This window comes from Dichotomopilus funicola, assembly GCF_033296635.1.
Source record: "Dichotomopilus funicola strain CBS 141.50 unplaced genomic scaffold C8A04scaffold_40, whole genome shotgun sequence".
Lineage (NCBI taxonomy): Eukaryota > Fungi > Ascomycota > Sordariomycetes > Sordariales > Chaetomiaceae > Dichotomopilus > Dichotomopilus funicola.
Genome location: NW_026944061.1, coordinates 209,906 through 226,082, shown reverse-complemented (window position 1 = coordinate 226,082; position 16,177 = coordinate 209,906). Strand labels below are relative to the sequence as shown.

At 55.8% G+C, this 16,177-nt stretch overlaps 7 protein-coding genes across 7 annotated transcripts; 4 read left to right on the top strand and 3 right to left on the bottom strand.

Annotated features, from left to right (window-relative positions):
• Nucleotides 1–621: 621 nt before the first annotated feature.
• Nucleotides 622–1,575, top strand: C8A04DRAFT_29585 (mediator complex, subunit Med18; the record flags this gene model as incomplete). Its single annotated transcript, XM_062781057.1, has 3 exons — nt 622–923; nt 984–1,154; nt 1,224–1,575. The coding sequence occupies 3 exons, from the start codon at nt 622–624 to the stop codon at nt 1,573–1,575; spliced, it is 825 nt and encodes a 274-aa protein (XP_062636188.1).
• Nucleotides 1,576–1,706: 131 nt separating this feature from the next.
• On the bottom strand, nt 1,707–2,816 carry C8A04DRAFT_38030 (Fructosamine/Ketosamine-3-kinase; the record flags this gene model as incomplete). The annotated part of the gene is made up of 2 exons (XM_062784088.1): nt 1,707–1,836; nt 1,897–2,816. 2 exons carry the CDS (start codon nt 2,814–2,816, stop codon nt 1,707–1,709), a joined length of 1,050 nt encoding a protein of 349 aa, XP_062636187.1.
• Nucleotides 2,817–3,974: 1,158 nt separating this feature from the next.
• Nucleotides 3,975–6,787, top strand: C8A04DRAFT_12969 (protein SEY1; the record flags this gene model as incomplete). The annotated part of the gene is made up of 4 exons (XM_062777535.1): nt 3,975–4,066; nt 4,148–4,597; nt 4,658–6,399; nt 6,486–6,787. The coding sequence occupies 4 exons, from the start codon at nt 3,975–3,977 to the stop codon at nt 6,785–6,787; spliced, it is 2,586 nt and encodes an 861-aa protein (XP_062636186.1).
• A 328-nt stretch (nt 6,788–7,115) lies between these two features.
• C8A04DRAFT_38028 (ribonuclease H2 subunit A) lies at nt 7,116–8,171 on the bottom strand (the record flags this gene model as incomplete). The annotated part of the gene is made up of 1 exon (XM_062784087.1): nt 7,116–8,171. The coding sequence occupies one exon, from the start codon at nt 8,169–8,171 to the stop codon at nt 7,116–7,118; it is 1,056 nt and encodes a 351-aa protein (XP_062636185.1).
• Nucleotides 8,172–8,794: 623 nt separating this feature from the next.
• On the top strand, nt 8,795–11,294 carry C8A04DRAFT_12954 (kinetochore CENP-C fungal-like protein; the record flags this gene model as incomplete). Its single annotated transcript, XM_062777530.1, has 4 exons — nt 8,795–8,874; nt 8,990–9,150; nt 9,223–11,022; nt 11,101–11,294. The coding sequence occupies 4 exons, from the start codon at nt 8,795–8,797 to the stop codon at nt 11,292–11,294; spliced, it is 2,235 nt and encodes a 744-aa protein (XP_062636184.1).
• Nucleotides 11,295–11,679: 385 nt separating this feature from the next.
• On the bottom strand, nt 11,680–14,543 carry C8A04DRAFT_38026 (RNA12 protein-domain-containing protein; the record flags this gene model as incomplete). Its single annotated transcript, XM_062784086.1, has 4 exons — nt 11,680–13,245; nt 13,350–13,870; nt 13,943–14,179; nt 14,276–14,543. 4 exons carry the CDS (start codon nt 14,541–14,543, stop codon nt 11,680–11,682), a joined length of 2,592 nt encoding a protein of 863 aa, XP_062636183.1.
• Nucleotides 14,544–15,236: 693 nt separating this feature from the next.
• Nucleotides 15,237–16,052, top strand: C8A04DRAFT_12967 (uncharacterized protein; the record flags this gene model as incomplete). The annotated part of the gene is made up of 1 exon (XM_062777534.1): nt 15,237–16,052. One exon carries the CDS (start codon nt 15,237–15,239, stop codon nt 16,050–16,052), a length of 816 nt encoding a protein of 271 aa, XP_062636182.1.
• Between the last annotated feature and the right edge of the window lie 125 nt (nt 16,053–16,177).

The window sequence follows — 16,177 nt, the reverse complement described above, 5'->3', positions numbered from 1 at the left end:
ATTTTATACTCGGCTGCCTCGGGGATCGGGCATGTCTCTCGCGTTGCGGGCTTGTCCTGCCGCGAGGGGTGAAGAACCTAATGCATCATGCACGTGGAAAGGGTCTAAGGTAAACCTAAACTGGGAAAACGAGTGAAAGACTGGAGTCATCAATCATGTGATTTGAAAACTAAGTGATTATTGGATTGTAGGTTGGCATAGTTTACACAATAAAAAAAGCATGAAGATGCCGTCTTTTGTAGCCCCTCGTGGTGAATCCGGGATAGTTTTCTTGAGTAGTTGCAATACAAGGTTACTTTGAAGTTGAAGCGAGTTTGAATGTCAGGTCGCGGTTCACTGGGGTGCTGGAACCCAAGCTCCCCGGTATTATCACGTGAGACACATATTTCGACATGTTCGCACTGTTTAGGTTAGCGTCACTGGCTCACAACCCGAGTATCTCCAGGTCGTCAACCTTCTCCCTAACTTGCCAGGTGCAACAATCAGCGGCGGAACATACTGAAACAGGTTGAAAACCCCATCTACCCCACCGCTCATCGGATTTTGCAATTGATTTCATTCTTTACACGGTGAATTTTATCGGGGTAGATTAGGTCGTCACTCTGGTAACCTAGTGTGACCATGACCCACGAAAGCTTCCTCGCTGCTTCCGTCTTGGATGACGACGGCGTTACCGCGCGATCGATATTGAGCGGCATCACAGAATCCCGAGAGCGGCACTCTTTTACACGCATCCAGCACTACAGACCACAGGCTTCGACCGCGCAGGGCCTTACCACGATCAAGCAGCTGCAAAAGGAGCGGAGACCGACAACACCCCTGTGGCAGGAACTGCATCAAATTCTTGTCAAACAGCCATCGGTGGTGCAGGTACGGATGGATATCACGCCGGAAGTTGAGAACGCCATGAGCGGAGCAGCAACGTGAGCTATCACCTCAACCAGCCGCTCTCATTTCTGTCGCTAATACCCGCGATTGTTTAGTGGAGACGACGCGCCGTTAGTCGAGATTCCGGGCGGCAAACCGTGTGCACTGAGGTGGGTTGATCTACCAGATCCTCCTAGCCCTCAACGGCCGCCTTTTATCACTCAGCGCAGGGTCGTCGACATTGATGACCCGAGGGCGCCGACGATTCTTGCGGAGAGCAAGTTTGGGTTCGTATTTTCAGGCAAAGCCCAATGTTCTTGCTCATATAAAGATTGTGTCTAACCGTCGCTGCTTAGGCTGAAATCAGATTTGATTGAGGAGTCATACTCCTGGTGGTTCGAAGGCATCGAGTATTGCTTAACTCGCTTCTTCAATCTGCCCGCGAGCCCGGACTCAAATCAAAATCCAGATCCAGCCGCGCCCAAACAAGTCCCTAACCCAGCCTCCCTCAGACCGGTGGGCAATATCTGGATTCTCTACATCAACGCCAAGGTGGATGCCACCCCCGCAGCCACGATGCCGGACCGCGTAAAGCAAGCACATGCGCGGCTGGTGGGGGCGAGGGATCAGCTGAAGGGCGTGTTTGAATTCCCGGCATTCGACCGCCGCAGTCACGATACGCGGGTCTCCGGGACAAGAGCGCCTTGATCGCCTCGAAGGGTGGTTTGAGAATACATGCTACCGAGAGAAATTTTGATGCGGAAATCAGCGATATGGTGCGTGGGCATTGTGGAGTGAAAGGGCAACATGATAATTTGGGCCAAACCGAGATTTTCTACCTATTCTGCGGGAGTTTTGGCGCTTCGGGACTCGGAATTCCCGTACTTGGAGATGAGCTTGCGCATGATGGACATGGCACCACTTCGGTATACGCCGCTGAATAGGGCACAGTGGTTGAGATGGTGGTAGCTGCGAGAGCGTCAGCATCTAAGGGGCAAGGCAAAAGTTAGGGAGAACGCGAACACTTACAGTTCATACAGCGCAATTCGATCCTCCCACTCTTCCTTTGGTTCAGCCTTGGGCACAAGACTCTCATATTCCTTCCAGAACCGACTTCCAAACCCACCGAACATGTTCATAATCCCCAAATCATACTCGGAATGCCCATACACTGCCGACGGGTCAAACACCACCTCCTCGACTCCTGCTCCGCGGCCGCCGTCTCTTCCTATAATCCTCCCATGCCCGTGATTTCCACTCCACAAGTCACCATGCACCACGACGGGCTGCACACCCTTCAGATGGTTGTCCCCTAGCAACCGTGGCACGACAATAGCCGCCAGTTTCTCGACAGCCTCGCCCAGCTCCCGATCAGGCCCATTCTGGCGTACATTCTCTCGCAAGATGGCGCGCAGGCGGCGTTCCGCGTAAAACTCGGCCCATGACTCCGTCCAGGTGTTGTCTTGACGAGTGGCACCACAACATGTGGGTACGGGGAAGCCAAAGACGGGGCGGCTGAAGCCCTTGGGGATGGGGGCTGGGGTGGTGTGCAGTTTGGCGAGTTTCGCTGCGAGGGAGAGGCCGGTGTCTTTGCCGGAGGCTGATCCAGAAGATGCGGAAGAGGAGGCTCGCATATCGAGGAAATCGGTGGCGAGGAAGAATTTGCCTGGTGAGTTACGGAGGGGCCCATGGGCATGGGCGCGAGGACATAAGTGCAGAGACGGGTCGGCGGCGTGGATGGAGTTGAGTGAGGCGTACTCGCCACGGAACATGACTTCGGCTTGGGGGCCGGTGCCCGTTTTCACGAAGAAGGCGAGCTCATGGCCGTCTTTGGTGGCGGTTAGTTTGTAGGACGAGGCGAAACTAGATCCACCGTGGGAGACTAGCTTGGAGCTGGTGGCTTCGAGCCCGAGGGCGTCGAGGATGGCGGGATCAACGTTGGGGAGCATTGCGAGTTGTCTTGGTGCTATAGGCGTGAATCTGTTTGGATGGTATGCCACAAGTCACGGTTTGGAGTCGGTAAAATTGAGCACTTGGATTCTTGACTGTTGTATCGTGAGAACTACTCGTGGCTGGCCACATATGGGCAATACATAGGTATTGAATAGAAGAGTCACCCTCAGATGGATGGAACGTGTCGTTTAGCATGTTGGTGACCGAGTGTACATGCCACCCTGAGCAGACAGAGATAGCTAAAATGTGGGGCCGGGGTTGACGTAGTTGAGACCGGATACTACGTAGGTACCCAGGTACTGATACTTCAGTACTGAAACTCCATACACCTACGAAGTACGAGTTCAAAAACTGTGTCCATTCTCATGGTCTGGATAAGGTTTATTTTAAGGGGGCGGACATTATCGGTGATTTATTTAGTATATCAAAGCACCCCAAAAACGCCCTAAGAACAAGACAAAGAAACTTCTTTTTTCCCAGCCGACTTGATCGCTTCGGAACTCTCGATTGTTTTGTGATATCGAGCAAGAGGGAAGCAAGCCAATGAATCGCCTTCTTCCCTACACTGCTTTACATTGGGCAGGGAAGGGGAAGGTAGGCCCCCCGAACTATTTGGACGGATAATAGTTTAAAGTCTTGAGGATGGGTCATTCACGTGGCGTATAGAAATGCAGGTTGAAAGGCTCATGAAGACATGAGGCCGAAGGCGACGACAGTCCAGCGTGACGTGTATGGTCTTGTGGGAAGACGTCATGCGATGTTGGCCAAAGCTTTGCACCAATTGCAGGCCAATCGCACAACTTGGAAGCCATGTACATCGCCGGAACGGGATTAGTTTCTTCTTGGCACCCCTTTAACAAATATTCAAGCCACTGTCACAAGCACGAATGAGTCCCCCCTGGGTTCAGCTTCTGTTGCATGAAATGGAAGCTGACCCTGCTGTGGCCGAAATTGCGCCCCTGTTGCTCGCCAAGCCAGTGGATCCTTTCGGCTACAACACCACGGCACGTCTGCCGCGCCCGGAGGCCAGAAATCAGAACACACTTTCATTTTTGAGGTTTTGCCCGCTCCATCTCACATCATCGCAAAGCATTACATAGCTTTGTATACAATTCCACCATACCATTGTGTTGCGTACGAACACCCGGCCCGCGATGAATGGCCACCTTGCGCCAGTCGGTGACGGGCCGACTGCAAAGCAGTACGAGCACGGCATCCAGGTCATTGACGAGGAAAAGTCATTCAAGTGCGTTGGCACCATTGTTATTATTATTTCATTGACTCTTTTCCTTGGATGTTGATTGCTAACAACGCACTCTCTAACCAGCACCAATCTCAATGACTACCTAGGCGAAACACACGTGGCCGAGGCCGGCTTCAACTACCACCTTATCTCCGTTTTCGGCTCGCAGTCGACCGGCAAATCGACCTTGCTCAACAACCTGTTCAAGACCGACTTTAGCGTCATGTCCGAGACCGCCCGCCAGCAGACGACCAAGGGAATATGGATGTCTAAGAACAAGCGCACGACCGGGCCGACCGGGCCCTCCGCCATGGCCGACAATATTCTGGTCATGGACGTCGAGGGAACGGACGGCCGCGAGCGCGGCGAGGATCAAGACTTTGAGCGCAAAAGCGCCTTGTTTGCATTGGCTACAAGTGAGGTCCTGATTGTCAATATTTGGGAGCACCAAGTCGGCCTGTACCAGGGCGCGAATATGGGTCTCCTCAAGACCGTGTTTGAGGTTAACCTACAACTATTCCTGAAAGACAAGCAGTATGTGGTTTCTGCATCATGGGAGCCGCCCCAAAATACTAACATGCGTGTGGCGCTTAGGTCACAAACACGATCTCTTCTCCTCTTTGTCATCCGTGACTACGTCGGCCAGACCCCCTTTACGAACCTATGCGACACCCTAACTCAGGACCTCAGCCGCATCTGGTCGACCATCTCGAAACCCCAAGGCCTCGAGGAATCCAAGATTGGAGACTATTTCGATATCGCCTTCGAAGGCCTGCCCCACAAGCTTCTACAGCCAGAGCGCTTCGTTAGTGAGATCGATCAGCTGAGCACCCGCTTCACCGCTGGTCACCGCTCAGCCCAGGACGAAAGCGGCAAGCTTACAGGAGGGCTATTTCTGCCCGAATACCATCGTCGGATTCCCGCTGACGGTCTCTCCGTCTATGCCCAAGGCGTGTGGGACCAGATCGTGAACAACAAGGACCTGGACCTCCCGACCCAACAGGAGTTGCTCGCCCAGTTTCGCTGCGACGAGATCTCGCGCGAGGTGCTTGTTGCTTTCGATGCCGTCATCCTCCCGCTCGAGGAACAGCAGGCCGAAGCCACACGACTCGGCAAACCTACGCTTGTGCTGCCCGACCTGGGTGTCGCCGGGTCCGGCGCCCGGGACAAGTGTGTGCGTGCCTTCGAGACCCAGGCCGGACGCTACCACAAGGGGGTCTACACCACCAAGCGCGGCGAGCTTGAGACGAAGATCGATGCCCGCCTCAAGGCCCTCTACCAGACCCAACTGTCGGCCGCGCACAAGGCCGGTGTGGTTTCCTTTAGTGAGGCTGTGACGGCTGCTGTCAAGGCTGGGCAAAAGGCTGGTGGGGCGTACGAGTTTGCCGAAATTGTCGACAAGCAGAAAAAGACGGCACTCGACGTGTTTCGCAAGGAGGCGCAGAGCCTACTGATCCAGGGTGTGGCGTGGACCAACTTCAAGCCGCAGTACCGGCTGTTTGAGAAAGAGCTCGACGAGGTCAGCGCGCGCCTGCGCAAGGAGGAGATGCGCCGGCTAGCCACTCGGGTGGAGCGGTGGGTCAAGTCGCGGTTGACTGATGCTGTCGGGCTCGAGTTCAACAAGCTGGGTAGCGGTCGTGGTGGTTCCGGGGCGCCTGAGAATGGAGACAAACTGGCCACCGAGAAGGATCTCTGGGATCGCGTGTGGAGCTCGTTTTCTGGAATCGTCCGCGAGGCCGAGACCCGTTTCGCGGACCGGGCCAAGAGCTTTGAGGCGAGTCCGGAGGAGGTCGACGTGGGGCTTTGGCGGTTGCGGCGCAAGAGCTGGGTTGCGCTGCGCGAGAAAATCGAGGAGGAAATGATGGAAAGCAACATCCTAATGAAGCTGCGTGAGAACTTTGAGGACAAATTCCGCTACGACGACGAGGGCGTCCCGCGCATCTGGCGTCCTACCGACGACATCGAGGGTGTCTACACCCGCGCCCGCGAGTCCACCCTCAGCCTCATCCCGTTGCTCGCGCGGTTCCGCCTCGCCGAGACCTACGCGGCCCCCGATCTGCCGGCATTTGTTGGCGTGCAGCCCGCCGGTGTAGAGCCTGAGGATGAGGAGGATCTGCTGCCTATCGGCGGGGTTGACGAGGAAGAGGGTAAGAGTTTGGAGGAAGAGATGACGGTGCTGAGCGAGAGCAAGCGGCAGGACTTGGTGGTGCGGTTCAAGAAGATGGCGGATGGCGTTTATGTTGAGGCGAAGCGGAGCGCGATCGGGGGAATTACCCAAGTACCACTGTACTTTTATGTTGTCCTGCTGGTGCTGGGGTGGAACGAGATCGTTATGGGTATGTTTTTTGTCCCCTTGAACTGCATTCCTTTTTTTAAACCTGGCTTCGGATGTGTTCGTATTAACTGACCTTTCCAACAACAGTCCTCCGTAACCCCATCTTGTTCATGCTTATTCTTGTCATGGGGGGCGGCACCTACGTGGCCTACACCCTCAACCTGCTTGGTCCTATGATGCAAATGGCCAACGCGGCATCGAACCAGGCCGTCGAGATTGGTAAGGAGAAGCTGCGCGACTTTTTGGAGAGCAACGAAACTGTTCGGCAAGCGATCGCAATGCCGGCGAGGTCGCAAAACGGCACTAGCCACAGCAACGGGATCAGCTTGGATCGATTGGATAGGCAAGGGAAGAAGGCCGGTGTAGCGGAAGAGGAGGATGATATCTAGATACAGGATGCGTTAGTATATTGTACAAGGCCTGTATTCGGTATTGTGGGATTGCTGTAAAGACAATAGTGTAATTTTGAACAAGCCTGCATCTTTTTCTTTTCTGTGCCGTCTTGTTGTTCACTCATGGTTTGCATAAGCGATGCGGCGGGTGTTGACCATCACTACTACCCTGCCACTGCCACATGATACCTTGTTACAAGTACACACAATTAAGTCAGTCCCTTAACGCCGTTGCCCAGTCCCAACCCCGAACGCTCTTAGCTAATCAGATTAGATGTGCGTCCAAATAAGGGGAATTCAACATGCCATCAGACAAGTAAGTATGCTAAAACGCCTCTAACCCAGTCGGAGCCCCAAACCAAGTTTCCAACTCATCACCACCACCACCTCCTCCCTGGTCTGCCGAGACAAAAAAGTCAGTGACACGATGACTGTCACCGTCTTCCTCAATAGGCCAGTCCACATTAACGGCGCCGCCTTTCGAGGCCGCCGCTTCCATCATATCCTTGGCGGTGCCCCAGCTGAAGCGACACTCGGGACCCCAACCGAAGACGGGGTGCATGTTGCCGCGGAGCCAGCCCACACAGCGCGCATCCGAGGGGTACCCAGATCCCCAAGCCATAGCCTCGTCATTTTCGTCGTTCGCCCCCTCGTGACCCTTCTTCCCCCTCGCACTCCACAGCGTCTCCAGCGCCACATCCCTCGTCACCTTCGCGCACACACTTGCCGCGCTCACACACGGGTATAAGCTATCCGCCTTCTTCGCCACAGTGATCGAGTCCACGCCCGGAAACGCTCGCTCCAGCTTAGCCTGGTGTGTCGCGGGCGGCCCGACGGTATCCACGTAAATCGCTTTCACATTCACCCCACGATCCAGCACACCCTTGATCAGCTCCACCGTCGCGTCCATAGCCTGCGCATTGAGATTGTACACCGCGCTGCTCGCGGGGCGGATCATGCCCGCGCTGATGTCGCGTGCCGAGAGCGCGCGGATCGCCCAGCCGCATGAGTCGTACAGGTCGGTTGTGGGTGTGCAGAGGGTTTGCATGAGTGAGGCGCGCACGGCGGGGGTGAGGACTTTGCTGTCGTCGAAGTGGTGGGTGTCGCGGAGGAGGGGGTCGGAGAGTGGGAGAGGGAGGTAGAAGACGCCGTAGACCATGGGTCCGAGGACTGGGCCGCGGCCGGCTTCGTCGATGCCTAAGACACATGGGGGCCCGAGGGGGGCCGTGCCGGGAGTTGCGGTCGCTGATGGTGGCGGCGGGAGAAGCGAGGGTGGGACTTCGGAGAAATAGCTGTAGGAGTCGCCGGCGAGGAGGGCGGATTCGTTGATGGAGGGTGGGATGAAGACGGCCGAGGGGGCGTCTTCCATTGGTTCGTCCATAATGATGGGCCGGAGTGGGTTTCTTTATCAATTGGGTATTCACGGATTGAAAATCGGAGAGGTGTAGATTGGAAAACTGTTGAGGGATTACTGGTTTGGCTTCCAATATCTTAACCAGGCAGAGTCTGTGGAATAATTTCAGAGTTGAACCTCCGCCGGCGCTGCAGGTGTTTAGAGTGCCTGAACCGAAAGACCCTTGCTCCATTGGAGGGGCCGAGCTTGACGCGTGCTGCAGTTAAGAGACGCGTCTGATACAGGCCAATGATAGTCGAGAATTTAACATAATCTGCCCCACCTACACAGTGCCAAACACTTCCCATCCTTGCTGCGTGCAACTACGCAACGCGACTCGGCCGCCCGCCCGTCTAGTTCTTGACTGTTCGAGTAAACAACGACACTAAGATTCTGTGTTCGCGTCGCATCGCCCGATTTGCACCCGATTCGAGTTTCGTCAGGCAACTCTGTCTTCCGAATTGCTTTTGGCTTGGGGCTTCATCTCAAATAAACCCTAAAATTGGCACCCGAGCGTCGTCGCGTCGACTGTGTAATTCTTTACTTTCTCCCTCTTTTTCTTAACCTGGCTATTGCTACTTGTACGAAGTCTTGTTTGACAATCCGCCGCCATGGCACCCCGACCGTCCCTGGCGCGTCGCACGCTTGCGCCGCAGGGTGAACACATCTACGAGCTCGGTGTAGTGGGGAGGTATGTCATGTCCAAAAAAGGGAGGCAAATAAGGCACAAAGAAGCGAGGGGGAGAGAAAAAAAGACTCCCAACCTCTGGTATGGTGCAATTTCGCTGACTCTCCGTTTCCGGCAGGAAAACTGGCGTTACCGTACCCGATTCGGGTGTCCGCGACGAACATGGCATGGAACCGATTGAGAACCTCTTTTCGTCCCCCGGCAAGTCGGACCAGGAGGAGAATCAAGAAAACTCGGATGATTATGGGAGTGGCGAAGAGGCGATGGACATCACAACGAGTAGGTCTCACGAGAATACCCATGGCAAGGGATAGGAAGCTTTGGAGGACTAGACATTAACACTGCCTCAAGCATCAGGAATTGGGCCCGCCGCCCTGCTTAAAAGCCAAGGTAACAGGCTGCCAGTACCATTGTCGCGCGTTCGATCACCGGCCAAGACTCTACTCAACTCGCCCGCCCAGCGCAATCGGTTCCTCGCGCGCAACTCGTCATCCCCCGCCCGCGGTTCCGTCATTAGGAACGACGGCTCGCGGTCGAGCAGCCAGCCGACGGGCGACTCCACCGTTGCCGCTACGAAGCGGCGCCTCGACTTCCGCAGTGTCGCGAATGGCGGCCCGCACTCGCTTTCGCAACCCCAGTCATTAAGCCACCATCGCATGCAGCCATTGCAACACGAGGATGAAGAAGAGGCCGAGGTGTTGAACGGAGCGGACGAATACGGGGCGGACGAGGATAACGACGACGTCAACGACTTTGTTGAAGAATCCATGGCCATGCTGAACGGCGCTGATGACGACGATCTCGGGGAACCGGAATTAGACGCGCCACAGGAGGAGGAATCGGTCGGAGAAGTCGATCCACCGACACCTGTCGCTGCGAAGAAAAAACCTGGACGACCGCCCAAGAAGCAAGCGACCGTGTCGGCCAAGATTGCAGCGGTTCAGCGGAAGCCTGCTCCGGCAGTTCTAGAAGAGCAAGGAGATGCAGATGATCAGGAAGACGACGGGCAACCTGAGGATGAGGAGGAACAGGAGCCAACACCGGAACAGGCGAGGCCGGCGCCAGGACGACGCGGACGACCAGCCAAAACCACAAAACCACCAGCAGCTGCCGCTCCAGCGCCCTCTGCCCGCGGTGCTAAGAAGCGCCGCTCGTTGGAGGGGCCAACAGAAACCGAGCCGGACCAGCCTGATCCAAAACGCCAACGCATTTCGCCCGCTGGTGCCGCTGAAACCAAGAAACGAGGTCGCCCCCCCAAATCAGCCACCGCTGAATCCTCAGCAGCAGCAGCAGCAAAGCCGAAACCCCGCGGCCGCGGTCGCAAACCATCTCCAGATGCCGACGTAGGCGACACCTCGCACATCTCCATCGCGCGGCGTCCGCCCCTTCCCAAATCCCGCGGCCTCCTAATCAACCGACCGGCGGCGTCACGTCACGAACACCTCGACGACCCGAACTCATCCATGCGCCGCACCCGCTCCGGCCGCACATCTTTCAAACCGCTCGCGTATTGGCGCAACGAGCGCGTCGAATTCGACCGCGGCGAGGCCGAGGATACCTTCGTCGGTCGCAAAAAGACGGGCCGGTTCGTACTGCCTAGCGTGAGCGGGATTGTCAGGGTGGATGAGCCTGAGGTGGACGTCAAACGCGCCGGAGCTGGAAGGAGAGGGAGGAGGAAGAGTACTGCTGCCGCTGCTGCGGGCGGGAAGCGCGGGAGGAGGAGGAGGAGCGGTGCTGCCGGGTATGACGGCGACGACTACGATGACGACTCGGGCGCACATGGGCCTGCGGAGGTCTGGGAGCTAGACCCGGGCACGGTCACCGGCGAAGTCGTGGTCTGGCAACCCGAGTATGAGTTCAGTCCACCGGCACCGAACGACATCATCAATGTCATAGACAAGCAGCTTGCCATCAGCAGTGCGGCGATCAAAACTACCGAGGTCGTCGGCGGCGAGTTCCGCTACGCCAAGGTGTTTAGTGAAGGGTTTATTGGCGCCGGTGTGGTGGACTTGCCGCCTGGGGCGGTGAAGCGACTCAAGAACTCGCGCAAGGTGTTTATGATATTTTTTGTTCACGCCGGCAGGGTGTTGGTAACCGTTCAGGAGACGAGTTTCCGCATCAGCAGGGGAGGCATCTTTATCGTGCCAAGGTGTAAGTGTTTCCCTCGCATGATCCATGCACTATCCATACACTGGGGACTTGGCTTTCTCTGTTGCTAACGCCGTCTAGACAATGAATACACCATCGAAAATGACTATGACCACCCGGCGCGCATCTTCTTTGCGCAGGGCCAGGAGGTGGCGGTGAATCCACCAGACGAGCAGGACGGTGGTGCTGAGGGAGAAGAAGAGGATGCCGATGAGGAAGTAGAGGTTAGTGAAGGGGAGGAGGGAGAAGAAGAAGAAGGGAGTGAGGAGGAGTAAAAGGGGGAAAAAGTATAGGCAGAGGTTGTTGGGATTAGACCTGCAAGTGTCTGGTATTAAACAAGAAAAGGACAGGGTTGGGATTATTTTGTGGATGCAGGAGCGTTTGTTTCCCCGTGGGTATTTGTCAGTTGTCTCCCTGTCGGTTTATGGCATCATATTGTCGGCTTACTTATTTATACCAAGTGAATGGGATGGAATAGGTGGTAACTGTCATATGTTTTATACATTCCGGGCAGTTCATTGCCTCATGCTTGCTTGCTTGCTAGCCTCTGGACATTACAGGGTGAGAAGGGTATCTTACAACCGCTGCAGCGCGCAAACCCACACACTTTTCTTCTCTCACCTTTTCCTTGACTCTTTTCCCCACACGACATGACATGACTTACATCTCCTCAGTTAACACTTTCTTCAGCTCCCCCATCTCCTTCTCATACCCCACAATCTTTTTCTGGCTCCCCTGCAACTTGGCAAGCAAATAATTCACCCGATCCGCCGCCTGATACGGCTGCGATGGCAAACTCGCCAGAACACTCAACTCCCCTTCTGCCTTGTCAATATTTTTCGCCTCAATCTTAGCCAGCTCCGTCAGCACCGCTAGGTTCATGCGTGCCTTGACGACTGGGTCGGCTAACAAGCGATGGAAAGCGGCTTGGTAGACGGGTTTTCCGGCTCCGATGGTTGCGGGGCGGCCGTGGCGCGAGCGGATGGTGATGAGTTCTGCGTTGGCCAGGCTTTCGAGAGCAACTTCCGGGTTGGCGGCGCCAGCGGTGAGGGACGAAGCGAATGTGTTGGTTAGAAGGACTTCGTTGTAGCGCAGGCGTTCCTGGCTCGCGATCTCGCGGATCAGGTACCAGGCTTGCTCGGTAGACCATTTTTTGTCGGTGCTACTGGCACTGTTGCCGTCACCCTTGTTGGCTAGGAGAAACATTCGCAGGATCTCGGAGGCGCTCTGCTCGATGATGTCCTCGACGGCCTTTTTGGGGCTCTGGCCGACCTTGAGACGACGGGCTAGGACTTGCAGGTCGGTTAGACGGCCGCCGAGAAGGTCAATGCACTCGTCGAGCTCCTGGAGATCCCTCCTGCGCTGCTTCTCGGTGATGGTGGGAGTGTCGTGGGTTTTGTTGTGTTTGTTTTCGTTGGTCTTGTCACCTTTCCTGTTCACGTCCTGATCTGACTCGAGCTGTGATACGACGAATTGTTTGGCGACATCCGGAGTCAAATCGCCTAACGTGATTTGGTGGAAGACGCGGTCGGGCAGGGCTTTGCCGAGGGGTTTAGGAAACGAGGTGTCGGTGGTCAGGAATATGACATGGGCGACGTTGGACTGTACCAAGGCAGCGGCCCACTCGGACAGTCGGTCATACACGACGCCCCTTTCGTCGCTCTTGTGGAGGAAGTTGTCGATGACGACGACGGGACGCCGCTCAGGGTGTGCCTCGAGGTACGCATCGTCGGTCAGGTTGGCGTCCCTATCACGTTTCTTCTTGTCGGCTAACGAGACATCCTTAAGGGCGGAAGCGGTCGTCTGGAGAATCTTGGTGACTTGCGACTCAAAGTTCTCGGAGAAGCCCGCTTTAACACCCGTAGTGCTCTGGATGGCAAGATCGACCATGCTGCTCAGGTTGTTGGCCCATGAGAAAACTGGGCGGTAGCCAACCTGGTTGGCAAGCTTTCGGATGGTGCCGGCTTCGCCGCGGGCCTCGACAACCTGCCGACAATCGATGACCAGCACATCAGGGCGGCCCTCGAGGACTTGGTCCATGACAAGTTCGCGGCCGCCAGAGCCGCGCGGGCCATGAACGACAATGAAGGTCTCAACGGTCTCTAGCAAGCTGTTCTGCATGGCCTCGATTAGGTCTTTTCGGTGAGTGAACAGGGCGTCGAGCCCGGCGTCGTCGTCATGGCGTTTGTGGAACGTGAAGATGTCAGAGGTCTGCCGTTTCACCCACTGATACAGCTTGGTGCTGGTGAACTCAAAGGACCGTTGGACATGGATCTAAGGGATAGGTTAGATAACATTGTGAGCAAACTCTCGGGGAGTTACAAACGCACCTTGACGAAGAACTCGCGGATGGGATCAAAGACGGCGACGGTAAAGGCAGCTAAAAGAGCGGCAACAATGGGAAAGACGATGCGCGGGTGATTTGTCAACCAGTTCCAGATATGATGAGGCTTCACCCGCTGCTCATACGATAACCGCAGCCGCGTCTGGTTCTTGCTGCCCTCCTCTTGGATGACGAAGCCATGTACGCAGTTGCGGGCGAGAATGGCATCTCGCACCAGCATAAAGTCAACGTAGGCGAACTTGGGTAGGACCTTGGAGTCCGGGGGCTGGGAGACGATGTCGGAGATCTTTCCATAACGGCGGAAGAGGCTAAATAGTGACTCCTGTGATAGCTCGGTAGGAGCTTCCGAATCTTTGGCGGGGACAAATTCAATGCGTAGGCGGCTCTTGGGTAGACGGTGTAGGTCTTCGAGCCAGGGACGGCCGAGAACGAGGTGTGACTTGATGCTGCGGAGAGGGTTGAACCACGGCTTGACGGGTTTCTTGTTGAGGGACTTGACCAATTCATCTAGGAAAGAGGTGTCGAGGTTAGTTAGAGCTGGTAGATAGCCGCGACGACTTCGGGAAACACGGTGCATACCCTCAATCTTAGTAGCCGATATGTCCTTGGGATAGGTAAACTTGACGTAGGCGCCGCCCTCTTTTAAACGTGGGATGATCTCGGTGACTGTGATGGGAGCGGATTTGGGGATGGCACGTTTGACGAGGCCAATGGGGTCAAGGAAGCTCAGGGACGCGCTGTTGAACCGGCCGAGCAGCTCGTTAGTCTCCCAGGCACGCCACATAAGCACCGAGCTGAGCCTGAGGGGGAAGATATCTGAGAAAAGGAACAGAACAAAAAGTCAGCGGGGTGGTTCTGGGGTCACGAGTCACTGGTGTCTCGGGGCATCTCTGGTGGCTCCTCTGTGCGTACTGTCAAAGAACAGGATCGACTCGTTGGGTCCGGTTTCAATGTGCCCGGTATTGTCGCTACCCACGGTACCAGACGTGGTGTTGACGCTGGTATCCCCCGCGGCAGTGCTTTTGGCGATACTGCTGCTCTCCCATCTTCGAACTAAGGGCCTCGGATGTCTTGGGACACCAATTGGCCAACCCGTGTTTGAAGGACGAGGTCCGATGAGGCATGGCGCCCGAAGGCTCGGCCTCATGGGCAGCCGGAGGAGCACACGTCTGGATATCATGGCTTCATGGCTGCACCGGGGCTTTCCAGAAGAAAAAAAAAGACAAAGTCCTCGACGGTTAGAATTCGGCGGTTGGCAGTTGACAAGGTCCAGACCCTTCGGCAAGCTCGCTGCCCCTCGATGAGGTCATTGGTCCCCTCGTCTGGAGTGGCTAAACGGACTGGGAGAACAGGGTACTCGGCTTGGATTATACTGGACATATCCCCGTCTATCGTTGTCAACAACTTTGCTGCCATCTTCTAATTAGTTGAATTGCATTTTGACGACCATTAGCTCTGTGGAAATGCCAATTCTTTTTCGTGTCCTCGATTCCTTAGATACCCCCTCGAGCTTGAGCACAGTTACTCTAGCTGAACCCTTTCTGAACGACCCCACACTCCTTAGCGACTCGCAAAACGTGAATACCCCACTCTCCAACGCCAATCATTTCCCGCTCCATGCATGCAAGAAACTATCCCGCTGCAGACCCCCGACCACAGGCACACGGCATCCAGCGCCTCATTCCCACGCGACGGCGGCCAGTGACCTGCCCCTCACTTCCCCCCTCTCGATCGAATCTCACAGAGTTTTGACCTGGTCCTCAACACTATCTCAGCCCGCCCGCCCATCTTGTGTGTACGAGTGCCAGGGAAACAGACCGCAGCCCGAAAACTACCCTTTTTCTAGACCAACCTCGACCTCAGAACCATCGACATGGGTTGGTTTTGGCAGTCCTCGACTCCTCCGCCTACGGGCTCAAATAGCTCACCATCATCGTCCCCAACTGCGGTCCGAACCTCTTCGTCGGCGACTGGGTCATCTTCATCCCAGTCCCCTTCCGCAACCAACCAGTCCAAACCCACAAACTCGAGTGACCGCGAGATGGCCCTGTTCATGGACATGTTCATGAAGGACGCTCAAAAATCCTCCTCGCAGTCCAATCCCAGCCAGAACCCACCACAGCCGCCGTCTCACCCCAACTCTCAATCATCATCTTCCTCTTCCTCCTCATGGCTGCCCTGGGCCTCCAACTCTTCCACCACCACCGGACCCTCCCAAGACCACCAACAACAACACCACCCCCAAGAAAAAGACACCCGCTCCCCCCACTCAATCTCCATGTCCGAGCACTCCCTCCCCACGACCCTCTCCTGCCGCGACGCCTTCGACTACGCCTGGCACTGCCACACCCCGGGATCCCAATGGAACGCCGTCTACCGCTACGGCACCGTCCGACCCTGTACCGAGCTCTGGGACGATTTCTGGTTTTGCATGCGCACCAAATCCTTTTCGCCCGAAGCCCGCGCCGAGGCGATTCGGGAGCACTACCGCGCCAAAGAGACCGCGAAATATGGACGGGGTGGGCCGAGCAGCGAGGATGTTTGGGAGAGTCGGGAGGAGAGGGTGGTTGAGGGGACGGTGTTCCGGACGCCGTTTGAGGCGCCCGCGGTGGATGATGATGAGGTTCGGAGGCAGGATGCTGAGTGGAGGAGGGCGAGACGGGAGAAGGTTGAGAGAGAGAACCGATGAGTTAAGGTAATTAATGCAAGTCATTAATGTCGTAATATAAGGGGATCACGGAGTCTTCTCAAACCATGTATATTTTTGAGTTTTGTATAGCGATACAATACCATCTCCTTCCAGCAACACTGAGT